The sequence below is a fragment of the Diadema antillarum genome, unplaced genomic scaffold (genome assembly GCF_040938485.1).
Source record: "Diadema antillarum isolate AM-2024a unplaced genomic scaffold, OU_Dant_1.0 seq00001584_RagTag, whole genome shotgun sequence".
Lineage (NCBI taxonomy): Eukaryota > Metazoa > Echinodermata > Echinoidea > Diadematoida > Diadematidae > Diadema > Diadema antillarum.
The window spans coordinates 825,266-852,633 of record NW_027272302.1 but is presented as its reverse complement, the minus strand read 5'-3'; the positions used below and the strand labels follow the sequence as shown (position 1 = coordinate 852,633).

The window sequence follows — 27,368 nt, the reverse complement described above, 5'->3', positions numbered from 1 at the left end:
TCATGGATAAGAGGGTTTAAGCAATGTGCTACTCGGTGACCATGACTATATTTGTCAAATATTGACTTTGACTTGACATAGAAGTCTATGCTTCTCAATTCAAAAGCATTCGATTGAAAATCACAACACACGCAATCACAACACTCAGCATCAAACAAGATGCACTCAAATTTTGTTCGGAAGCAAAATGACAGAAACAGAAGGGGTATTTTCATTAATTGGTGTCTCATGGATGCGTTTACACAGGCCCATTTTCCGTTGTAGTCTCCCCTCCTCCCCCTCCCAATCTCCACATAGAGTACTTAGTTCAAGAAAAAAAAAACGCTAAAGAGAGAGAGAGAGAGAGAGTAAAAAACTGCAACGAAAATGTAACGGGCTGAGGTAATAGCTTAAAAGTGTCACTCAAAAATGATACAGAATGCTACAACCTTTCCATTTTCCCTTTCCGGTCATGTTGACAGCTCCTTGCCATCCAGACTACGAGCAAGGACCAAACGGCCGATGCTACCTTTTCCTCAACCCACCAGACCGCGGGGAATGGTGGCCGTATAGTAGACAAGATTGCTATGACGTGGCCGATTCTGACCTGGTCATCATCAACGACGACTTAGAGCTCGAATTTCTACTTAACAGGACGGCCGAAATCGATGCAAGCATGACCTGGTGGATTGGTAAAGAGGATTTTGAATGTCATTACTGAACCTTCTTGGGTTATATGAGACACACAAAGTGACATAGAATTTATTTCAACTGAAGTAACATATATCCTCACATCATAATTATCACTGAACATTTTTGTGCTTGCATTTATGTATTGTACACATACAAAAAAAGCTTATTGTTGCTACAATATTGCAGCCAGAGACATAACTGGCGTCATACATACCTTAATACAATTATTTTTTATATGCATAGTATGATGTCCATACATACATTCATTTGCGTTTTTAAAGGACGCACCCATTTTCAGGATCAATGGAGATACATATTTCATCACAACCTTGTTATCATTATGCTACCATTATGACATCATCAGCCAGGACATTGCCATCATGATTACGGTCAATAGCAAAAGATATCGCATTTGATATCTGCTATCCATTTATCTTTCCCCCTTTGTCTGTGCTTATTTCAAAACAGGTTTCTCCGACCAGTCCGTTGAGGGCGAGTGGGCGTGGGTTGATTGTCAGTCGTCAACCACGTGGCAAAAATCTCTCTGGGCACCAGGTTACCCTGGCAACGGAGCCCATGACTGCGGCGCGCTCCGACCGTCTGGCTTGGTGGAGGACCGAGTGTGTGACGATAGGCTCAGCGCCATCTGCGAGATATCTCCCAAAGGTTTGTCGGTTCCTTCTAGAGTCTCACTGGGACAGTTATTACCGGACAAGCCCCCAAGAAAATGAATCCCTAAATGTTGTCGTATGGGTTCATCACGAATTACGCTTAAGGTCCATGGGCGTGTTGGCGCAGTTCCTCAGGCTTCAAGGTGCTGTCCCAGAGAGTAATTTGTAAATGCTGTGGATTGAAGATAAACAGAAATTGCCCATATAACCTGTTTGCATTACAATCAATCAAGAAACGCAAACTTTACATTTTCACTTGCTGCTTGTTCGTTTGTTTTGTTGTGTGTATGTGTGTGTGTTTTGCTATTTTGTGCGTCGTCGATGACCTACACATTTCTACTAATAGTAACTAGTCATACTCCTTGTTTTTCTTTAACTCAAAGTCCAACATTGCTGTTGCACCCTATACTCGCTCTATGTCAGATTTCAGCCTGCTTGACGCCAACCCGCGCGATTTGTCCGCGTCTGGCATTTCCTACGGCATCCAGGCCACATGGACGGTTTCTCCTACCAGTTGTGACGTTATCGGCTACAAAGTGACGTACACGCTGGACGAAGTTGACGCTCGTGATCAGATTAGTAAGACTTTGTTTTTCAGTACTTTGTGCCCAGGGTTATCTATTTGTCCACAGGGGAGAACTCAGTCGAATGACTATGATAATCTATCAATACTGGGAAGCAGGACAAATTAATTCAACTGTAGCCTCGTAAAATCACGACGTAAATGATTACATGAATTTACTGAGTTCTGGATAAGTCTACCATTGATAAAAAATGACTGACTACCATTGATAATTACCACTGATAATAACTACCATTGAAAAAAGATAGACACCTTCTCTTTCAGTTCTTTTTTTTGACTGCTATAATAATTATGTGCGTTCTAGTCCTTTGCACTTAAATCATACTGAAAATGTGATTAGGAATTTGGTAGGAAGTTTGTAAGGAGTGTTCATCACCATATTTTGTCTGATAGGTTCGCTTTTTAAGATCAATTATGTAAGGTCGATCCGGTTTGTACCTCAAGTCTTTCTGTGCATTTACTGCCTTCTGAAATGCAATGTACCTGAAGTATAATTATGAAGTAATTAAAGGGAATGTCTGTAACTGATCAGTGGGAATCAGTGGGAATGCTGGGGGATGATTGCTCCAATCCTTGTTGGATTTATTTTAGAGTACATTATCGTTGTGTGAAAATTGTTTGCTTCAGAATGGTCTCGTATTCAAGTTATGTGCAGTTTAATGTTTCCAGGTTAGCGTGTCTGTACAGGGACGGGCGATTAAACTGCACATTACTTGAATATGAGACCATTCTGAAGCAAATAATTTTCACACAACAATAGATATATAATGTACTCTTAAATGAATCCCACAAGTATTGGAACAATAATCCCCATACAGCATCCCCACTGATTCCCAGTGATCAGTTACTAACCATCCCCTTTAAAGCCAATTCCCTTACACTTCATAAGTCTGTTGATATGCCTGCCTCTCTCTTTCTCTCTATAGCTTGTGCCGTCCTCTAGATTTCTTCCCTGAAATGTGTATGCATTTTTGAGTTACGAATTACAGTTAATCAAAATAATGTTGCCACTGATCACCTCTTTACAGTGGTTGTGTACGGCGGTGACGTAGATGGCGCTTCAATCAGAGGCTTGATGCTTAACACCACGTACAACGTCACAGTGGCAGCTGTACTCAGTCAGGACTACGAGCTGTATCCGGTCGAACAAGTCTCCGCAACCACTCGTGAGTTTATTCGTGACCTCAACGGCATTTCATCGAAATTAAAAGTCATCAACGAAGCTACATGTTGCCATTGTCGGCCATAAAAGGCGATGTGAAATATAAGCTACCATTCGTCATGCTATTATGAGACAAATGTCTGGGCATGGCTCGCAACGTGTCCCAGTGGTCCTTGGAAGAAAATATTATAAATATTTCTTTTGCTTCTGAGTTAGTCAAATGCCAGATGTCAGTGATTGGATGAAGATGATCAAATGATCGCAGACCATTTGTAAAGTTCTCATTCAGGGAGCTGTAAAGCTCGCCTTCAAGCCCAAATGAAATGCTAGACTGGTGTAGACTGTGAAATACCGTAGTGATAGTATGCATTCATATGTTTGTCCTGCAATATTATAGTGCAACTTGTAGTGAAATACTGATTCGGTAGAGGTAATTACTAAACATTCTTACACCAGCCCGTAAAAGTGCGAGCTCTCACCTCGAAAACTATACATGTATCAAAGATAAAGATTCTGTGAAATTTTGTAGAAAAGAAAAAAAAATGGTCATGGGCTCTAAAAATGCACTTATTGCTCACTGGAACTAGGGGTATCACAGAGAATATTACAAATGTGTACTTAATAGAGTTAGAGGTAAATCTATTAGAAATGAATAAACTGATAGAAGAAAAAAATATTCAACAGAATGTTCACACACCCAGCAGTATGTAGAACTCTTGATGATGATGGTGATGATGATGATGATGATGATGAAACAGCATTCATATAGCGCCATTTATCTGTAGAAATATTCAAAGTCGCCCGACTCCCACCAGATTGCCCACAATGTGTCAACTCTTCCCGTTATTTAAAGCGTAATACCACATTATGCCTTTTGTTCGTTCGATCCAGTACCCTGCCCGGATGGCTTTGAAGAGGGTCCCAACCACAGGTGCTACCAGTTTGTTAACCCCGAGTACGGATACTGGTGGCCAACTGGTCGGCGCTATTGCGACGACGAACTGGACTCCGATCTCGCCATCATCAGCGATCAGGAAGAACTCGACTACCTACTCAACGTCACATCAACCTTGGACCCGAATATGATGTGGTGGATAGGTAAAGTACACTTTTCCCTCCTTTTCTTTTTTTTTAATGGGGGGGGGGGGGGGGGGGTGGGTGACGTGGAATACCTGTTATACTTGTTATAGCATGCATGCATTTCAGTGAAGTGCTCATCATCTTAGTTATGTGGTAGTGAATTCAAAATTAAAATACCAATTGCTTCTGTGATTTAAAACCTGTGTGGTGCTAATGTTGGCCGCTACCTGTACTGAGAGATATGGGATGTTGGGACATTTGCAGATTTCATAATGAAGATAAAATTGATGGAATGAACTAAGTAAATGTTGCATAAGTCCGTCATCTACAACCAGGAAGTATGAAGATGACAACGCTTTTAGATATCTAATGGACGTAACCGCATACACAATCATGTATATGCATAGAATAAATATATGAAACTTTCAGTATCTCGGCAAGTAAATTCAACCAATTGTCTTATTGACCCATGTCTTATTTTCTTTGCCTTTCAACAAAATTATAGATATTATTGCCGTTATAGCTAGATTACCAGTTTTGAATAAACACACTGTCAATCAAACTACTATTTTGAAGAGCCAATGTCCTGTTGCAATGTTACCACGAAAATTGTCTGCGATCGCAGGGTACTCCGACCAAGCAAACGAGGGTGACTGGCGATGGCTTGATTGCACCGAGTCATCTGATTGGCAGAACGAACTCTGGGCACCCGGTAACCCTGGCAACGGTCGTCTGGACTGTGCAGCTCTTCAGCCGGATGGGCAAATCACATCCATTGTGTGTGACACCTCCATTAGCTTCTTGTGTGAAGTTTCACCAAAAGGTATCTCATTTTACTGATAAAAGCGTACACCCTAATTGAGCTAAATGGTATACAGTTTAATTCATTCCCTTCCCAATCCGTTTTCTCTCACTCTTTCCCCTTTCTTTGCGTTTTCCCCCGTCTGCCTGTCTATCCGTTTGTCCGTCTATCTAACAATCTATCTGTCTGTCCCTCTCCTCCATCCCCGCAAATTAATGGTTGAATCCTGTGAGGAGTAAAATTTTTCATGTTTGCCCTAAAGGGATCGTATAGTTTTGATTGAGACCTAATTTATGGTTTCTAACATTTTTTGGTGAGTTATATAATGAGAAACCTCTTATGAAATATGAAAAAAGCATGTAATTCCATGAGGAATTCAACGCTAATTTGATGAAAATTGATTTTGAAATGGCTGAGATATCCAAAACAGAGCGATTTCAATAAGGTGTGGGACCCACCTTTTATTATGGTCGCTTTGTTTTACTTTGTTTTTGGATGTTTCAGTCTTTCCAAACCCGATTTTCATCAAATAAACTGAATTCCTCTTAAAACGGTATGCTCTGTACTATTTCATAAGTGTTTTCTTGGTATCTCGCAAAAAGTTAAAAGCCCAATTCTCATCTCCACCAATACTGTACCATCCCTTTAATGTGGCTTTATCACGTAGTTATCAACAGCTGCCAATAGAGGAAAGGCCAATTGGTGATAGGCTCGTCACTGATCAGGGTTTACACTTTTACAGTAATATTGAGAGAAAACTCTTGCACTGCTATCTTTTCATTTTATTTTTCATTTCACTTTATTTCCACTTAAAGTCATCCTTGGATTTACAGACTTTGTATTACAAAGAAAGAAAGAAAGAAAGAAAGAAAGAAAGAAAGAAAGAAAGAAAGAAAGAAACAAACAAACAAACAAACAAACAAACAAACAAACAAACAAACAAACAAACAAACAAAGAAAGAAAGAAAGAAAGAAACAAACAAACAAACAATGAAGTCTTCTCTAAGCCAGAGAATGGAAGTGAAACTGCGTGGGGAGAGATTATATTCCAAAGCGAAGTGTAATGATTAATCCCCTCTCATCTTACCAAGGGTTCAGCCAAGACGATGCGAATGTGCAAGACGTCGTTGCCATGGGAACGTCGTACGGAGTCCAGGTCACGTGGACAGTTTCCCCGACCAGCTGCGACGTGGTTGCTTACCGCATTTATTACAACATCGCCGGCGATATTTCAACGAGGAAGTCGAGTGAGTATTTGATTCTTATCATTGTCACGTACCGGGTAAAAGTGGATTGACGATCATTTTTTATGAACTAAAATGTATTATTAGCTTAGAGTAAAAAAAAAAAATAATAAAACAGATGAATTGGTGTTTTACATGAATATGATTTTCTCCCGCCCATTGTTTGATAATAATTCCATAAAAATGCTTTGATAATTGATGAACGTTTGTCGTAGAAGAGTTTTTGAAACACCTGCATGGTTTTAGCTTGCCGTCGCTATTGCTTTTTTTTGTTGCTTATTTACTTATATTATTTATCACTTAAGAGTGCTTCATTTTGCCGTTATTACAGAAAGTTACTAGTTTATTACTTCAGTAATGAATGCTCAGAAAAAAAAAATCAAAAAAGCAAATATTTCCAGCGTTTCTTTGATAAGCAAATTGACCCACTGAAAAAAAAAGACCGTTCCACATTGAAAGTGCAAGCGAGTGTGAATACTAGTACATGTGAGTGGGAAAAAATGGTATATAAATCGTAATTACAATTTCCTGTCCGGTTGGCAGTCACGGTGTATGGTGGAGACACTTCAAGCGCGTTGGTCAGCGGGCTGCCTGTCGACACCGAATACGAAATACGCGTCGCTGCCTATCTAAGCAAAGACATCGAGTTGAGCCCCGTAGGACCAGCCGTGGCCAAGACCCGTAAGTACTAACTGGTATCAAATCTGCGGAATAGAAAGCCGTTAATACCCGTAATAGTACTAACTTACGCTGATCATCATTTTTTCGTCATTATGTTTAGCATGTTTAAAACGTGACATTTAGTTTCCTAATTTTTCGTTTGTGATGAACGATGATAGTTTAAATGACTTCAGTGATTACATGCTGTCAGCCATGGCTATTGAGCTCTGATAAGGTACATACATAAATGTGTATATACGTATTTATATTATATTACACAAATACTTACATGTACATTATGTATACACATATTTGTGAAGAAACGGGAAAAGTACAAAGGTCCGAAAAAACTGTAACCACGGTAATCTTGCTTTACACTGAATTTCTGTCAAACATCGCAGTCCCCTGTCCAAGTAACTACGAACTCGCCCCGAACGGCAGGTGTTATCGCTTTATCGACGACGACGACGACTTCTGGCACTACGGTCGCTCCATATGTATGGGGGCCACCGACTCGGACTTGGCCATTGTGAGCGATGAGGCCGAGCTGGCTTACATCATGGACCGAATCAACGCCAGCAGCGACACCGGTGCCTGGTGGATAGGTATGTGATTTGAACGTAATTGTAGTACATTGTACTTTGTGTGCATATGGGATGTGTGTGTGCGTGTGTGTGTATGTGTGTAAGTTCGGGGTTAGTGATGATATATCATCTTGGGACTGTCCAATAACGTTTCAAATACGGCTAAAATGTGTTGTGGTTGTGGCTACATTACTTCCAATTCCTTTCCCTTTTCCATATACTGATAAGCACTGACATAATTTGTCAAGTTGAAGCATGGCATTTCCATTATTTTGGTAATTCTCTCTCTCTCTCACTCTTCCTTTGCCCCCCCCCCCCTCTCTCTCTCTCTCTCTCTCTCCCTCTCTCTCCCTTTCTGTCTGTCTGTTCCATTTCCAAAACGAAACTGTCTCATTACCTCAAATGCCAAGGTTATTCCGACATTTCCGTGGAGGGTGACTGGAGGTGGGTAGATTGCACGGCACCAAACGACTGGCAGACGAGTCTGTGGGCTCCTGGTTCCCCTGGCAACGGGATGCTGGATTGTGCAGCTCTCACACGGTCCGGAGAGATCGAGGCAAAAGTCTGCGATCTGAGCCTCAATGTCGTCTGCGAAGTTTCTCCCAAGGGTAAGCACCCTTCACAAAACAATTCAAAGTGTCAATTTGATTCTATTTGTATAAAACTCCCAACATTCTTTGAGGAAAATGAAGGCCATACTTCAAAGGCAATGTTAACAGTGTAGTGCTGTTAATTTGAAAATATCCCCGTCGTGATCATTATTGTGTATTATACATGCTATCAATGTATCTGATATTGTGTTGAAAACGCTATGTCATATTGAGGCTTGTATCAATCATTGAATGCTTACAGAGGTAAAAACCGGATTTCCCGATCTCAGTGTTTGGAAATATTTCACTACGTAATTTCATATTGAAGTGTCATCATCATCATTATCGAACGTTAGATTTGCTGCGCGAACTCTAACGGCGACGCTATTAGGCTAAAAAATTGTGTTATGCACACGCACGAGGCAGCTGTTTCCATCGTTCAACCCGAAAGGCTGCGTCGTCTTAGCGTTCGCGTTGCAGACCTAAAGCTCGCTATTATTGAACCATAACGATAATAAAGGTTTACAATGTTAACACTCTGACACTTCTTGCTCTCCCTCGATCCAGTAATGTCTGTATCTCACTCTGTCTACTCCTGTCCATATCTCTCTGTATCTCATCTCTCCTCTCTCCTCTCTGGCAGGCTTTGATCGCTATGGGTTACAGGTGGAGAACCTCGAAGTGGTTGGCTCCTCCTACGGCTTCAAGGCTTCGTGGGATTTACCCGCCTACAGCTGCGACATCTACGGCTTCAGGATCGACTACCAGGTGGCAAACGAATCGGACGTGGAAACCAGTAAGTGAAGAAGACTGAACAGAGTACAATAGTGAAACAACAACAACAACAACAGCAATTGTAAGAGGATTTGGGTTAGATGTTGGGAGTAAATTCTTCATCTTTTCCCCTGTATTCCTCCTCATCAATAGTTCAAGGCTTCTAATGAAACATCGTTTATTTTCATTTTGAGTGTAAGGAATTGTCTGCAACAGAAGAGTTCATCCTGTTATAATTCATTCTCACCTGTACAGTGATCGTCTACGGTGGCGATGTGACAAGTGCCCAGGTCACGGACCTGAGACCAAACACCACGGTGACGGTAAGCGTGGCAATTCTGATAGTAGACTCCGAGTTAGAAGCAACTGATGGTATCACAGTACAGACGGGTGAGTAAAACTAACTTTGTCTGCTCTCTTCAACTTTGTCTGCTCTCTTCACTGATGCAATCATTCTATTTCCAACTTGAGGGCACCAAGGGGCTCCATTTTATCAAAAGATGAAATCTATTTTAAATGTCTTCACCACACAGGCTGCCATAGTATACATAATCAAACTTAACTCTTCGTAAAACAGGGCCCAGATCAAATTGCTAATGAAGTGTTATAATATAGAAATGTAGGTGGTCTTGACACATTTGAGGAAATACTGTGGTGATTATTATTACTGCTGAAATTATATTTGAATTTGGTTTAAATAGATTTGTCTGTAGAGAATGATTGCATGACTGTTATTTCCTCCAGATTATAGTGATAGCACGCTTTGATGATGCGTGTGATCCGAACTCATTCCGATTATCTCAAAATCCTGAACATACGTGTATTCACTTCCTCGTTCTCTCCTTGTAGACCCATGTCCTCCGAAGTATCACGAAGCTGCCAATGGCCATTGTTACTTTTTCTCCGACTTTGGACGCTTTGGAAAGGGTTGGGATGACTGCAGGTTAGTAACATGACTCAAAGACTAATATTCTCCTCCTCTGCCTCCACCTCCTCCTCTTCACGTTCTTCTTCTTCTTCTTCTTCTTCTTCTTCTTCTTCTCTTCTTCTTCTTCTTCTTCTTCTTCTCTTCTTCTTCTTCTTCTTCTTCTTCTTCTTCATCATCTTCTTCTTCTTCTCTTCTTTCTTGGTCTTCTCCTTCTTCTGCTTCTCTTTTCCTCCTCCTCCTACAGTTTCTCCGTGTTTTTGAAAAAACAATATTCAATATGTTAGACTGTCGTATTCTAATTATCATCAAATCGTGAGGTCTTACTATCAATCACTGACCGATAAGAAGATAGATTCTCCAAAAACAATCATGACAAACAAACGAGTAAACACAAAGTTTCCAAACTCTATGCAGGTCCTACTGCAACGAGGATACGGGAAACTTCGATCACGATCTCGTTGTCATCGACTCATCTTGACGACGTCCAATTGCGTCATCCCCCTATTGATAAGCACAAGTTTGATTTGGGTTGCCTGTTTGCCAGTAAGTTTTATCTCTCTTTCTCTTTTTTTTTCTTCTTCCGCTTTTCTATTTGTACTGTCTTGCCGTGACAACAAATTGTTTCAGATTGAAAAAAAAAACCAAAACCACCACACTTGTCTCGCATGGATAAAGGTATAGGTGAGAATGGTTCAAGTCATGATCGAGAAGCACTGAGAAGCACTTTTCCTTTATTTCATTTACGATCATGAATCTTGTATAAAGGGTATTCTGATGTTGCCGTCGAGTCGTCCTGGAAGTGGGTCACGTGCGAGTCATCTGATGCTTGGCAGGAAAGCCTTTGGAGTCCCGGTTACCCTGGCAATGGTCTGGACGACTGTGGCCTTTTCATCCCAGCAAACATGACCATTTACGACGCTACTTGTGATGTGCCTAATAAAAATTACATGTGTGAAGTCACTCCAAAGAGTAAGTTTAGATGGTGTGGTGTGGTGTTGTGTGGGTTTGGTGTGGTGTGGTGTGGTGTGGGTTTGTTGTGGTGTGATGTGGGGTGATGTGATGTGGGTTTGGTGTGGTGTGATGTGGTGTGGTGTGGTGTGGGTTTGGTGTGGTGTGGTGTGGTGTGGGTTTGGTGTGGTGTGATGTGGTGTGGTGTGGTGTGGGTTTGGTGTGGTGTGGTGTGGTGTGGGTGTGGTGTGGTGTGATGTGATGTGACGTGACGTGACGTGACGTGACGTGATGTGATGTGATGTGACGCCTACAAATCTCATCTACGACGGACAACCTTTCATTTCAATTCATTTAATTTATTTCAATTCATTTATTTCATTTTGCTGTGACAAAAATAATGCAGCTGATTGCCAATGGCTGTTAGTGCCGATACCATGGAATGTCTTACCCCGATCCCTACTCTTACGAATATAATGATGCAGTTTAAGTCCGTGACACAGTGAATTGGTGCTCAAACGCGAGTAACAGTACCTTAATGATAGATCTTTTTCCATTCTTGCAGGTTTTGCGATAGGGGATGACAATGTGCGAAATTTGAACGCGACAGCTATCTCTTGGGATACCATACGTGTCACATGGGACGTGTCTGAGTTCAATTGTGACGTCATCGCCTACTTCATCTACTATCTTGACACAGCAATGGGTGGAACACCAACAAGCGGTAACATCAAATAAGTTTCCAAATCGATTTGATAGTCCCTTCGGACACAGTGGTGTGTTAGAAGTCACTTGCTGCTGGATTATCTCTGTCATCTCTGCTGGAAAGAACACAGTGTCCCACAGTGTGAGAAACATAGTGTGAACACAATGTGAACACAGTGTAAAGTCTCTTCACACTATCGAGCGTTGTAACAGTGTGAACACATTGCGAATCATCAATTCACAGTGTGATCAGAAAATTACCATGTGAACACTTTGTGAAAACAAAACCACAGTGTGAAATCATCTCCATACTGTTAAATTCGAGCGTTTTCACATAGTCAACTATGTGACCACAATGCGAACACACTGTTGGACACTGTGTTCTTTCCAGTAGAGATATTACATAATACTGTAATCAGAAAATAGAATCACAGTATAATTGTATTAGACTACAAAAAGGAAATCCACCAGTTAAAGACCCGTTAGCATGGAGATGCATGGAGTGAATGTCGGACCGACTAGGATATATCCGAGGATTCCCGTAGCGATTGTGTTCAGCTTTATCACCGATCTCTATGTACGCTGGGAGGTGGAAGATTCCACCTCCCCGATGTACGTACACACACAGCCGACGAATCTCGCCTGAAGTCGACGGCTGCCGATGAGCGTATGTTTTTTTTTTTTTTTTTCGCTGACGGGCAAGTAATCTGCTCTAGACGTGGTTTTTTAATGTGCCCCAGTGGGCAGCGAATGGAGATAGATTCAATCGGGCCACCATTATCTCCCGACGCTGCTGGGTCTTTAACAATGAGGGAAATGTCGAGACCTACATAGATTTTTCTTTTGCACTCGATCTCGGCAACCCCAACACTGGACTATGCTATTTGGTCGTCAATACGTAAATGTTCATGTTTATATTCGATTTCATTTTTTTTTTTGATAACTCCTGATTTTCAGTTTTGGTCACGAAGTAATCGTATGCATGATTTCCATGAGTTTGGTCAGTTTGCCTGTTCTTGTGTTCTTTAATGTTGGAGTGTTCCTCGATGTATCTCATCAGTTGTCTTCCCGCTCGGTGGGGCAAGAAGAACAAGTCCCCTTTTTCGAGATTTATCAGTGCATTGTTTTACGTGTCGACCAATTACCATGGCAACAAGCGAATACTGATTGAAGGATGGCTGGGTAAGTGGTCCTCTAGTGTCATTATGGTGTTGGCTGGGTAATCAGGGGCACCCGCAGAGATCCGTGTGGCGTCAGGCAATCAATCTAAAATATACGCACGAATACATGCGCGTGATTTTACCCTGATAATTTTGAAATCAGATCAACATGCGTATCTAATGCGGGGAAGACTAGGTTTGTCTAGAAACCCCCTTTCTCCCATTCCATTATGATAATTATGCAAGTCAGTTTGTGCGTATCTGATATCATCATGTATGTGCCTCTCTTTTTTCCATGAATGTGCTTGTTTCCAGAGTTAATCTATGGCGGTGGAGTCACCAGTTACGACATCCAGGGTCTGTGGGCGAGCACTCGATACAGCGTGAGCGTAGCCGCGGCTAGAACCGAATATTATCTCCCCGCTGTAGACCCAGTCTATGTTACTACCCCCGAAGGTAGGCAAGCAGACCGAGTTCATCTATTCGGTTCCACAATTGATTAAAGAGAATCCTACCCTCTCTCAGTGTCTTTCGTTTTCCCCTTGCTTTTTTTTTTGTTTCTTGTTTTGAGTTCGATTAGATAACTATAGTTTTTGAAATCGCGTACTCACATCTTTTTTCTTCAACCTATTGACAAATTGTGCTACAATGGACAACCATTATTCAGTCATACATGTAGCTATGATCAAAAACATGGACATATTGTTTGGTAACATTCACCCCCACTTCCTCCTAGTGGCTAGACAGGCATCATAATATCTACTAGACTTCTGAGATCAACTTACTACTGTAATGAACTTCACCTTTAAAAAAAAAATAGAGAGAGAGAAAAACCCGACCCCCCCCCCCCCCCCTCCTTAGAATCGTATAGCACGGCTGACATAGAGAAGCACATTGAGCGACATAATGAAACTACTGTATTACTAGTAATAAGGATGCTTTTTGTCATGTGATAAGAAGATATTCGAGACCAATCTTCACATTCGATCTTCGCAGGACCATGTCCTGCTTACTACGACATCGGAACCAACGGTAGATGCTACCGCTTCTTTGCCAACACATACGGCGACATGTGGACGGATGGTCGATACGACTGCGAGGAAACAGTCGACTCCGACTTGGTGGTCATCGACGACGAAATGGAGCTCGAGTATATCCTAAACCGCACCCGAGCCATGGACTCGGCTCGAGATTGGTGGATTGGTAAATTTCCCTGTCGAATAATTCATAAACCCAGTGTTGCATAAAAGCTAGAAGGATGTGACTACTTTGGCACCGTTCGCAGTAGATATTTCGTGTCGAGACGCAATAATTCATCGCCAATTCCTTTGTTGGAAAATTCAGGGAAAAAGAGCAGGTGAAATATTGCAGATTCTAGGTTCAGGATTAACAGAATGAATGATTTGTGTGTGTGTGTGTGTGTGTGTGTGTGTGTGTGTGTGTGTGTGTGTGTGTGTGTGTGTGTGTAAATGAGGCAATGAATGTGGATGAAAGAACCCCCTTAAAAATACCCCGTAAACAACGTCTCTCTGTGAATATTTCTTCTTTTTTTTTTTTTTTGATAGGGGAATGCATGATACAAGCATTCCTTGAAAGCAGACGCCTCGACACCTTTATTTCGGAATTTGCCTTAAATTTGCAACATTTATAAATTATGTATCTCATTTAACATTTCCTTGTCTCTTTGTTACATTGTTGTACTGATTTCTATGTATTCAAACGTTTCGCTGTATTTATATTTTATTGGAGATGAAAGGAACAACTTGAAGTCACTTGAAAATATTTTTATGGCTGGAGCAACTAAGTGCAAATGAAGCAAATCGTGGAATTCCTTAAAAGTAATGTAATATCAGCGTCTCCATGGCAACTGCATGCTGGTGCAACTTATTCTTGAAGACTAGAGAGACAGAGGGATCGTGGAAGAGCAGGAAAGGTTTTAGTGTTAAGTGTTTGAGTTTTGATGTTAAATTCATCATGACAGAGGGAATAGCTCATCATATTTCATGATGTTATCGTACACAAATTCTTAAAGGTTTGTCGGACATCTCCGTGGAATCTGACTGGCGCTGGGTCACTTGCGATGCTCCGACGGACTGGCAAAACACTCTGTGGGGTCCGGGGTACCCAAGCAGCGCCCTCAACGATTGTGCTGCGCTGAACGCCGCCAGTGGTGAGGTAGTGGACGCCGTTTGCGACGAGAAAAAATACTTCGTGTGTGAGGTCACACCAAAAGGTCAGCATATAAGACAGTGTGAGATAGTAAATGGTAGGGGTCATCCTCAAAATTATCATAACCTGGATCAAGCAAGCATGGATAGGGGGTGGCGCGGTTTAAATTATTACGGTAACAAAATTAAATACTAGTACAATGTATCTATTTTTTTTTCAGTCTCTCAATGATAGACTCTCAAAGACAGAGTGATTCGATGCTAGTATTTATTTTCAGTCATTCTCGCTTTTCTCTATCTGTCTCTGCTTTCTGTCTGTCTGTCTGTCTTTTTCTCTTTTCTCCTCACCCTCCCCCCGTCTACTCACCCTCTCTCTGTTCCCCTTCCGTTTACATAAATTGGAGACCTGATTCCGCCATTTCTGCCATTGCAATTATCCACCAGCGTACTCTCTAAATTCCGTGGATTGAAAGTCAATCTAATAGATTGTAGTCAGGGACCAATTCAAAATTGGATTGAAAGTTTCAATCGAACAAGATTGAATTCTAACTCTATTCGATTGAAAACTTCAATCCAACGTTAGGGTTGGTCCCTGACTACAATCTATTTCAATCTAAGGAATTTAGAGTGTAATCCATCCCGTACGTTGTCTTTGAGTTTTCAAACATTTCCTTTATTCTTTATGAGAAAGCAATTTTGCTTTTCTCAGCAACATTATGCGTCTCTTAGAAATGCAACAAATCTGTTATGTCCATACATTGATTCCAGCGACACCCCGGATTTTAATGGAAAATTACCCTTCTGTTAAAGAAGTCCGTGTTATCCTTAGATGGTAATATGATCTACACTGCGTTGTAATTGAGACGATATGATATTCTGTTGAAAATTGTCTTTACTAAAAATTATTAACTGTGCTTGGACATTTTGTTTCCTCTCATGATATAGGATTCACCAACGCCGACATGAACGTTCGCAAGACTGAAGCCACGCCCCTTTCTCTCACTCAGATCAAAGTCACGTGGACTCTGTCTAATGTCACGTGCAATGTTTATGGATATCAAGTGTACTGCGAGACTTCACAGGGTACCCACATATTCATTTCTTCTCATACTTTCTCGATGCGCAATTAATAATAATAATAATAATGTCATAGGTGATAAAGACAATGATCTATCCATGATTTTGACTGCTGTTTCCAGCTATATCGTGTATACCGGTATTCATATACGAAGGTGGGCCATCGAAAGTTTCTGCAAGTCCTCTTCTCTTTAGTATAACAATATCACTATGTGGAGCTCTGCTCTGTGTTATTTTTTTCCCTATTGGTATGCTCAAGAAAATAATAAGATGTTTTTCCCAAAATACAAAATATCTCAGTCTAGAAAGTCGATATCTGAGTTCGAGTTTTCATTCATATCTTATTCTGAAAGCATGTTCAGCTCATTCCCATTGAAATTATGAAATTCTTATTGACTTTGAAACGGGTAGACACCCAGTCCAGGTTTACAATGGGTATAGTTGCTGGGAATTCTTTCAAAAACCATTCCTTTCTTCATGTTTCCTCTTTCCACAGATTCAAATTTCGTCGTTGTTTACGGCGGCAATCAAACTTCGGTTACCATAGGTGACCTAACGCCCTCTACGACGTACTTCTTCTATGTCGCTGCTCTCATTCCTGACCGGCTGGAGTTACCTCGGATAGGACCGGCTAATGCAACGACTCTCTCAGGTAACAACTCGGATACTATCACTTTTTCTCTTATTCTTGCAAGCCATTCAAAGTTTTTATTTCACTGACACGTGATTGTTTTAAACCCTGAACGTTTTTTACATTCCACGAAATCAAATGCGCAATTGTTTAGATTTGTCAACAGTTCCGAATTTTTGTTAATTTTTTTTTTACGCTAATCATTTTCTGAAAAGTTAGATAAAAAATTAAATCATAAATATGAAAACCGGAACTGTCATTTTGATTGTTCTCCTTTTGATTCTCGATTATCATTTTCACTGTCTCATGTATGTATCAGTAAATTATTGTTGTTATTACTATCACTTCATTCAAACATTAATACCAAAAAAAAAAAAGAAGAAGGTTTTTGACAACAAACACTTTACGTGTGTAATCTCACTACCGGTGGCTTGGTTTTTGTTTGTTTGTATTTGTTTTATTTTGTTTTGTTTTACTTTTAATGGACAATAAAAAGTGTACTACTTGTGTTTTCTTAGAATGCGGTCGGACGGATATCAGCGAAAATGGCACTATACAGAATCCGGATTATCCGAACGGTTACCCTGGAGGTGAAACATGTGATTGGCTGATTAGTGCCCCAAATAACGAGTTCGTCCTCCTACAGGTAACCAAGCGAACCTCAGTTAGTTACGTACACAATTTTGCACTTTCGAAGTCAAATCAATACAGTGATGTTCTTTAGTCGGCTGTTTAAGTAATCGAATTCGTCATTTTGTGATGAAATGAGACACAAATCCGGCAGTTCCATTGATTTGATTCCATGAATTGCAGTGACCAGTGAGTGTGGTCCTTTTTCCTTACGTCTGTCAGGCAATAATGTCCGAAGAATTAAAAAACAAACAAACAAACAAACAAACAAACAAACAAATCATTTTTAGTACCTGGGTAGCACGACTCTTCCTTAACAAACTTTTAAACTATGTCATCTGTGGAATAGATTAAGTTTTCTACAAAGAGAAACTCACCTTTCTTTACCTTATTTTTATTATCTTCTCTTTCATCCTCATCATAATCATCGTCATCATCATCTCCTTCTTCTTCTTTCTCTTCGTCTTCTTCTTCTCCTCCTTCTCCTTTTTGTTCTTTTTCTCCTTCTTCTTCTTTTTCTCTCTACACTTTGCCTTGTCTTATTTGCAGTAAAACGGTATCAGCACTACTCGCAATTTCAACATCTGCATTGCCATAATAATCATTATCACCGTGATATTAGTTTATCAAATTTGTGTCCTTTTCGCCTTCTCTAATCGCAGATCACCGACTTCGACACCAAGCCCGGGGTGGACTTCGTCGTGATCGGCAGCGGCAATGACTTCGACCCGACGTCTACCCTGTACACTCTGTCTGGTTCCAAGGACTCCGCGGTGTCCCCGTCCATTCCCGGGAAGGTGCTCAGCCCCGGACAGTATCTTTGGGTATCCTTTCGCACATCCCAGACCACCACGGAGTTCCGCGGGTTCCAGATGACCGTCACCATGGTAACACAAGGTACTCTGATCGTCAAGACTCCGAATAATGTAGTGATCTTTAGGGAAAATGGCGTGCCAACGTTCATAAATGCTAACCAACGTCATATTGATTCACACCTTCGGCATTAATTCTTTACTCATTTGTTTAGTTTGAAATTTTCGCTATTATAAAAGCCATTTATGGGATGTGACGTACAGTTTGCCATGTAAATCATTGATTGACTTTCATGACTTTTTATTCTTCTAGGACCCGCTACTCCCGACAGAGATTACGTGGACACGACCGAAGAGGGCGTCCTCTCTTCTCCGGGCTGGCCCATTCAGTACGACAACCTTCAGGTAGGGACAACCTGCACATCTCATGTAACGCCCACGTACTAATATGATGCTTAATCAAAATGTATAATTGATTTGCTTTCATCAGAAATGTGATGTTACGTGTTTCATGTGGTGAATTATTCTTTGTAAACCATGTTTGACCAATTTTTCCCGCTTCGCTAAAATAATATGTGACTGAAAAAAAAATGACAGAAACAAAATTAATTGATTACAGATATCAGGGTACTGTGCCCGTCTCGGTTTGTCTTCATATCACACATAATGTTACAGTATCCCTGGCATCTGTCATCCAACACAGGATATAACATGGACTCTAAATGCGCCGAAAACGGGCCGTGTGCGCATTACGTCACTCCAAGGCTCGCTCGAAGACGGATACGATACATTAACCGTTGGCTCCGGACTCGAACCGGACTCGAACGAACTGGCTACCTACACAGGCGACATCCTGTTTAACGGCCCACTGGAGTCCGAAACGTATGCCATGTGGGTTCGTTTCATTGCCGATGAAACCATTTCGGATACCGGCTTCACACTGTTTTGGGAATCGTTTGACGACCAAAGTAAGCTCAAGTTTGAAATACGCCTATAAATGTTGCAGTAGGCCTAAGACATTTCCATTTGCAATTGGATAAAGCTAACACACAACAAAACGATGGGTCCAGGTAATAGGCATTTTAAAATTGCCATAAATTATCGTGTATAGCCGGTTTTTGTTTTGTTTTGTTTTTTTAAATCACCCATTGTCAGTTTGGACTCGAGTGCCCGTTAGGCATTAAATGAAAATTTTTCACCTCCGTCAAGGGCAAGGGGGTAATGTTTTTTGTCGGCGTTGGTTTGGCTGTTTACAAAATAACTCAAAAAGTTGAGAATGGATTTGGATGAAACTTACAGGAAAGTTTGATAATAACACAAGGAAGAGATGATTAAATTTTGGTAGTAATCCGGGAAATTTTAAGAATTTTTGAAGGATTTTTTTTTCTTTTTACAACTAGGGTCAATAAACTTGAGAGTGCTACTCGTATTTGAGGCGTGTATACGCGCCCAATGCGCATGCTCTGCTGCTCGAGGCGCCGCGCAGCAGGAAGCTGATGCTGAGGTAAACACAAGGCTTCTTCATTATAATAATGATAAAGAAATAGACCATGCAACACTTGGCGCCCCATAATTTTTCAGCATGCATGTATTGGTGGATATGAGCTGCTTGGCGGAGGTCTGCGCTCTCAGAGTGCTTTTTTAGTTGCTTAGTGAAACCATGACATCTGTGATGGCTATGTGTAGCTGTTGCGCTAATTTTCTAAAAGATTAGTATTAAGAGGTGATTATTCGTTTACGTGATACCAGTATGCTTTTTCTGGATATATGATTTCCAGATACGTATGTATGCCATTATGTTTGATTTAGGAAAAGACTTGAGGGATTTCGCGCCGTCAACATTCTTTACTTTTCAAATGTTAATGCAAAATAGCAGAAGAGAATGTTTAGTTAACTGTCCCACATACAAAACAACGACAACAACAACTATATATTTCAATGACATGTAAAACTGCATGAATCAATTTAACGACGAGTATGTAAGAGTAGTTTGCATTCTGTTTGTTACCTTTTTCCCGATACTTACTGATGAAATGATTGAGAGAGTGATTGTAGAACGTCATCTCCAGGGGAGCATTTCCTCAACTGTGCTTGTAACATATTTCTTTTCTGACTAATTTGCTCTCAGCCAATCAGATGCAAGGATTCCTGTAGCATAACGGTTTGTCAGTAAAAAAAATTAAAAAAAATCTCTCAAAAAGCTGTATGAAATGCCCTCAGACCTTCATGATATTACCATACATTACGTTTAATCGCCAGGTGAATGTGGCTCCGAAGAGCTGACAGATCCAACGGGTGTCATAACATCGCCCAATTACCCTAACCCATATCCGGATAATCAGATATGCATCTGGGAAATCCGGTTACCAGATACGGCAACTCTTGTAAGAGTGGAGTTTACTGCCTTTTCGCTGGAGGAAAAGTAAGTAGAACAATAAGTTATGTCCATTTATAACTCTAGCGACAATAGTATCAGCAGTCTCTAGTACCAATTTTACATTGTTTGAGATAAAAATGACAGATCATTACAAATCATTACAATATATGTATCATTGGTGATCGTTGGTCATCGTAAGGACATTTTATCGAAAATGCGTCGCATTTTCAAGTGATGTGCGGCACTATAAAATGATAATCTGTCATTATTCGACTCAATTGCTTTTAACGACTAGCAGGGAAAACAAAAAATCTGCAGAGCGATTGGCATTGTACGTCGGGTAATGATCATATTCTGTCTTGTTTCGGTTGAAAGATTACAATTAATTTTCTTTGAATTCAAATGACACTAGCACCTTCTGTGAGTGTTGGGGGACACACCAGAGAGTGTCTTAAAAGTATTCTTCCCTGTCTGTCTTCTACATCCGGCATTCATATTGTTTTGTTATCTCATTCTCCTTATCATTTTCAGCCAGGATTTCCTGCAGGTCGGGTCCGGCCAGACCGTGGGCGAGAACGTGGTCGCCTCCCTGACCGGCTCCGCTCTTCCGTCTCCTGTGGAGAGCGCCACCTATCGGATGTGGCTTCGGTTCCTGTCGGACGAATCGTTCTCGGACACCGGTTTCTCCCTCAGTTACTACGCCGTGGAAAATCCGGGTGAGCAGAGTACCAAGAAAGTGATACAACAATGGCATGGTGCACACATCATGTAGTCATAGCAGGGAGTTGGCCCTCCTTCCTAGTCCTAGTGCATGTTATCTGAAACTGTGGATAAACAAAAAGTTAACAGTGAACAAATTTGTCATGAGCAGATGTATTATGATCATATCATAAGCCACTGACACGTGGATGTAACTTGTGACACCAAGGTTGCACGGGGTTCTGACACAATGCACGATGAAGGCACGTGGATGGTACATAAATACTTTTATTTATAAAATGGGTTCAAGAATGTAGCCAATTGGAAGCGCTGAAATGAGTCACGTGTGCGTGCATTAATTTTTACTATCATGCACGGCCTTGCAAAAAAGCGTAAAGTCACTGACGTCACAATGTTTACACTAGCAGTGCGCACTTAATCAGTTGTTACAAGTGCGTCGCGCGCTACCATACGCGCTGTCAATCCTGTAAACAACTTCTCGTTCGGGCTGCCAGTCGGCCTTTATTGTGCACAACAATCATGTGGTGTACGTACTATACGCCTATACGTACAGTACTTACATGCGCGGGATTTCCGAGTGCGACGTGCGTAAATGTTTGGGACGAACATCCTCGGACGTCTTGACCCACAAAGGTACGTGAAAAACGCTGACAAATGCTGTTAGTTTTCGAATTTTCGACCCATTTTATAAAACAAATGATGCACAGGATTATTTCGTGGCGTTAGTGGAGGCGTAGCTCACTCTCGGGTATTTACAATGTAGTGCATGTTTCACAATTGTAAATACCCTCGAGTGCACTATACGCCTACACTAACGCACTCTATCCTGTGCATCATTTGTATATTATAAAATGGGTTCAAGAATGTAGCCAATAGGAAGCGCTGAAATGAGACACACCTCCTTCCTTTACTTCAGTACAACTGCACTGCCTGTAATCCTATGGTAGATTGCCGATCGTCTGTGCGCGCGGCGGCTCCTTTGATGAATTGCATGCATACGCGTACGCGCTGTCAATCCTGTAAACAACTTCTAGTTCGGGCTGCCGGCCGGACGGCCTGTCTTCCCTTAAGTTTGTGCATAACATATGTGGCGTACGTACGTATACTGTATTATACGTACACTTTGTACAGTACAGTAGACCAAGCGTTATGGGACCGGACGCGTACATGGAGTCACTTTGAAGAGCAAATCCAACGATTTAGCAGGTTAATTCTCACGCCGTTTTCAGAGTATGTTGTCTAGTAGGCCTATATGAGGAGTCTATATCAAGTCTTTAAGGTAAAGGGTGCATATTCTATGTAAAATAAGTAAGTTTTCATGCGGGTGTCCGGAAACCCAACCCCCCATACACACTGTACTGTATGTGCGGGACTTCCGCGAGTGCGACGTGCGTAAAAGTTTGGGACGAACATCTTCGGACGTCTTGACCCACAAAGGTACGTGAAAAACGCTGAAAAATGATGTTAGTTTTCGAATTTTCGACCCATTTTATAAAACAAATGATGCACAGGATTATTTCGTGGCGTTATTTGTTTCACAATTGTAAATACCCTCGAGTGCACTACGCCTACACTAACGCACTCTATCCTGTGCATCATTTGTATAGTAAACACGAATACCTTGACGAAAGGTATTAGTAATTGCCCATTATGCAATCATTGAATGACACTCATACAACGTCACCTGATGCGGAGAAAAAAAATGCACCTTTTGATGAACCATTGTTTGTTTGTTTTTTAACATTTAAGTCGCACAAAGTGACACTGGTGAGAACAATATACTCCCCCTACAATTAAAAATAGCAATGCATTATATTTTGTATACAGTTTAGCTAGAAGAAGGACACTTGCAGCAGTTAATGTGCTAATAATGGACCATCAATTACCTTGTTTATGCTCCAGTCGTCAAGACGAGAACAGCTGGGCAGTCTGGCTGTCTTACTTGTATTGATGAAAGTGAGTGCGCTGTGGCATAGTGGATGAGACTCAAGACTCCCAATTCGATTCCCACCCAGTGCCATACGTCCTTGGACAGGATGTTTTGCTCACAATGTCCCTCTCTCCTGGGTACCTGGCAACGCTAGGGTAATAATAGTCATGATAATGGCAGGGCATACTGGCAGAGCACTGGCAACACTGGAGAAGCTACCCTGGATAAAGAAAACCGTATCATTATCAGTATTATTATCATTGTGTTTAAGAAAATTCAACTTTCACTTCCCATATACTCATTGACCTCACCACGCAGACCCACCCACACCGTACGAGCCAGAGACCGACAGTGTGCTCTTTATCGTGCAGGATGAACCAGTAGGATGGGTAAGACTGATGCTCTCCTAATATACAACAGTCAATTCAGTCGGTTGTCCTGGTACTAGTAAGCGTATGGTACATTATCATGCTACTTGTTCGTTATCATAAAACATTGATTATCGTTAGTATGTTAATCAATTTCAAGTTCAAGTTCATTTTTAGTTTTCTCCATCTTTACAAACTCAATAACATAATCTATACGCACAATGTACATGAATGTAATGAAATTTCAACGTAAGTAATTGATAAAAAAAGGGTACATCATACTTTAGAAGGGCATAATATAAGTAGGCGTTATAGATGAATTAAGCGGAGGTAGGAGATGGGGGGTCGGAGGATGGAGATGTTTGTAGACGATGGTGAATATCATTGATAATTTTATAGACAAAATCAAAATGAGCTGCTCGTCGATTACATTCCCTATTTTAGCTGTCTACGTGCAGAGCTGTTGGTGCTTCGCCAACTGATATATCGCACAAACCGTCCAGAACTGAACAATCTTCACTTCTAATACAATTATATTGCCCCTTATTGTCAACACTTTCCACCCCTTGCAACGGAAATAAAGTTTACACCAGCGCAACAAACCAACATGGCCAATGCGATAGCTCAGTCGATGACAGACTACTGCGCGGGAACGTCGTGCGGAGATGAACCGGAGATGGCCACCTTGGAGAGACGAGATGTCGGTACTCTTGCGATGGAGTTTAGGTATTCCAAGTTCTTCCTCCAGAGTGTTCTCTTCTGGATTATAGATTCCTTCTATGCAATGATGTTGGCAATGTTGGGGAAAGCTTTGTCAGAGGTGTTGGTGATATTGTTTTGGTGATGATGCTGATGTTAGGTGTTGGTGTTAATTGGTGAAGGTAAAAGCGATGGTGTAAGAACTGGTAGAGATAACCGAGGTGTTGAAGATGGAGGTAGAGATAGCCATGATGTTGAAGATTAAGGAGGAGGTGGTTATTGAACGAAAGTGATGTTGGTGCTGGTATAAGTGTTTGTGATCATGTTGATGTTCACGTGATATGTTTGTGATCTTATTGACGTTGGTGTAGGGTCTGTTGGTGACGGTGATGGTTACAGTCAATGAAAGATAGTGTTGAAGAAAATTGAAATAGCAATTCTCTCCTGTCAAATTATTCCGATTTCCACTGAAGATTCATCATCAGTTTCTTCACCTTATTTGAAAAAGTGTATAATGGTATGAAAAACACACTATCATTCAAACTCTTGCCATCAGGGGAAGTGGGCTCCATTTGTAATATAAATTTGTTGCTCTTTTTCTTATAATTGAGAGAAGTACATCGTAGAGTGAGTTTACTCATCGCTCATTGCTCCTTTGCTTGTTACCCTGCAGCGCCGATGATGTCGAATTCCTCAGCTACTCTGCCGTTGAAAACGACTTGCACATTATCACCTGGATTCAAAACCCCGACACCGCCGAAGACGACGTCAGCGTCGGTATCGACCCCGACGTCGTAATGACGGCCCTGCTTGACGAAAACTCGCAGACAACGATGCAGGAGTACATGGGCGAGGGTTTCAGTTACGATGTCACGCACGTGCCCGACACTCCCGAACCCACGACGCCTCCACCAGAGGGGTTGGAACCCTGGGCAATTGCCCTCATCGTGGTGGGAAGCTTGGCAGTTATTGTAGGCTCAGCGGTCACATTGGAAGTCATGTACGTATTTTTCGTCTGTATTTTTTCTTTGGAATTGCACAATTTATTATTGGCTATCATTAAATAGATCCTGACTGCCGTGACACGTCGCTGGGTCACGAAATAGGAATGGGCCCTACATAATAAAGCCGTTTCCTAATTTCGTCAACTGCATTTGTTTTCTATCCATAGGTTCTAAAATTATCTTTGTGTACCTCCAATCAATAGTCGTGCAAGTTATACTATTTTCTTATCAGTGTTACATTCCTATATGAAATAGCAATGAATTACAATACTGGCATTCTCGTCATGGTAGTCAGGTACTTATAAAACGGATTGGTTTGTAAAACCATGACTGCTCTTTAAAGGAAACCTATTACACTTGGTAGGAAGAAACGCGTTCGTAGCATGACCAGCTGATGACTAACAACTTGCAGGAATTCCAATCAGAGTTCAGGCACAAGAGAGTGTTATGATAAACACACTTTTTAATCTTCTCTAATTCCCTAATTTGGAATCCCTCATATTAGTGACCCCTATAATATGGGCATTGCAATGATTAAAGATAATGATGTTCCCTCTCTTCCTCTTGTGTGTGTATTGCAGGCATCGGAGGAGGAAAAAGATAAAGAGAGAAGATTCACAGTTCCATGAAATGTCTGCTGAGGATCTTATCGACAACACTTACGGTAGAACAGATATATTAACATATTACATTACATAAATTTAGCCACTGTGATTATCGTAAACGCATTTTAAACGTAAGAAACAAGAAGGCGTTATGTGTGTACTGATAAATGAAGGTATAAAGTACTGCCGAAGCTACTCTGCTTTCGCTGTTATTCCACACACTGGAAATTGTACCCCCTCAGTCTTGTAACACAGCAACGCAAATCCTACCAGCAGGATGTTTCATACGTCATGTATATACGACTTCAATTTCTCTTTTAGAATATTCTGTTGCTTTGTAATTTCTATTTAATTCAATAGAAGTTTTTTGTTTTTGTTTTTGTTTTGGTTTGTTTTTGTTTTTTGTTTTTGTTTTTGTTTTTGTTTTTGTTTTTTGTTTGTTTGTGTTTGTGTTTTTGTTTTTGTTTTTGTTTTTTGTTTGTTTTTTTTTTTTTTGGGGGGGGGGGGCAACTTGTGAGTAGAACTTAGGGGCGCACTATCATGACATACACACAGTACATTCATTCAGAATATCGTTATTGCAGTTCCCTCTAATCACATGAGAGTATAGTACTAATGGCTATTGTATATAGTAGTGGCAATATCACGGGCCGAGTTGCATCTGCCATGTCTGCGCGTCACATGGCTGCAGCCTAGCTATATTTTACATCTGTTTCAAGTACGTCATTTGAGTTTCTTAAGCATATCGTCACTAGAAGTCGAATTTGCTTTGATTATCATGTACTTAGTCACGTTTGTCCACTCTCATTCGCAGATCTTCCATGTCATTGTGGTCCCATTCCTCCATGTTCAACACGTTTTATGCAATGTTTACCCTCCCCCACTCCCATTTCTGTCCTTGTAGATATGAGTGATGATCCCTCTTACGCCGTTCCACACGCAAGCTATAGACAGTGAGTATACGTTTACTTTTGATTTCAAGTGATTCACCCACAGTATTGTGGTATCAGGGAGCCGACGTCAAGAAACTGTGTCTGAAATTGGCCTAACCTAGCTAAACGCCTCGGACATTTAAATCATTTCATTGGTGTTTCAAATGATAATTTATGTGATGGACTCATCACGCAAATTTGGGTATAATCACAGTTATAGAATTTGATCCGATGAATAATACTTTTTCATTTCCAAACATTTCTAAAGCAGTTAATGTCGACATACAAATAACGAAAATTTCACTATGACTGAATTTATTGAAGGTGAGTAAAATTAATTAGAATAATTGTTCATATGTCATGCATTTTCGTCATGTATTTTTAACTGGACACACAACTATGCAGTTATGTGCCGGACCAAACTTACGTATATAAGTGCTGACGCAAGATTTAATTTGCAAACGAGTTTCCCCATATAATAACCAAAAGAAACCCAACGAAACTGAAAACATATAGGCCCAACCAACCCAAACTCACGCTAATGAGCCCATAAAGAAACCAACACCCCCAAACTCAAGTGATCCAATTTGCTATAAGACTTTGTGGTTACAATCACGCTAGTACATAGGTAGAAAGGAAATAACGAAACCCGTTTGAGACCTTTCCGGAATAATAATTATGTTTTTCTGCTACATTTCTACAGAAACAAGGGATTTGAGGATGAAAACGAGCAGACGAAACTCTGATCACGTGGTCCTTCGTCTCCTCGCTTGTCTCAGGTGTCCTGAGAAACCCGTGACGGACCGGTGCCCTGTGACGTGGGTGCAGACTTCCATTTATCTCGCACACTGA

At 41.0% G+C, this 27,368-nt stretch overlaps 1 protein-coding gene across 1 annotated transcript; it reads left to right on the top strand.

Annotated features, from left to right (window-relative positions):
• The first annotated feature begins 451 nt into the window (after positions 1 to 451).
• Positions 452 to 27,368, top strand: LOC139710891 (uncharacterized). The gene is made up of 31 exons (XM_071622814.1): positions 452 to 671; positions 1,141 to 1,338; positions 1,767 to 1,922; positions 2,955 to 3,092; positions 3,980 to 4,186; positions 4,794 to 4,991; positions 6,062 to 6,217; positions 6,758 to 6,895; positions 7,276 to 7,479; positions 7,869 to 8,066; positions 8,692 to 8,844; positions 9,078 to 9,212; positions 10,516 to 10,719; positions 11,264 to 11,422; positions 12,879 to 13,019; positions 13,560 to 13,766; positions 14,596 to 14,796; positions 15,677 to 15,814; positions 16,305 to 16,460; positions 16,958 to 17,085; positions 17,732 to 17,966; positions 18,195 to 18,286; positions 18,585 to 18,849; positions 20,141 to 20,303; positions 20,790 to 20,974; positions 23,227 to 23,297; positions 23,860 to 24,002; positions 24,649 to 24,975; positions 25,561 to 25,643; positions 26,489 to 26,537; positions 27,296 to 27,368. Exons 1-31 carry the CDS (start codon positions 452 to 454, stop codon positions 27,366 to 27,368), a joined length of 5,121 nt encoding a protein of 1,706 aa, XP_071478915.1.

What these genes read in the sequence shown, in the direction of transcription:
- LOC139710891 (XM_071622814.1), top strand. Translation starts at nt 452, where the DNA reads ATGTTGACAGCTCCTTGCCATCCAGACTACGAGCAAGGACCAAACGGC. An exon ending in AAGCATGACCTGGTGGATTG is followed by an intron (nt 672 to 1,140) that starts GTAAAGAGGATT and finishes ATTTCAAAACAG; the next exon opens with GTTTCTCCGACCAGTCCGTT. An exon ending in CTGCGAGATATCTCCCAAAG is followed by an intron (nt 1,339 to 1,766) that starts GTTTGTCGGTTC and finishes GCTCTATGTCAG; the next exon opens with ATTTCAGCCTGCTTGACGCC.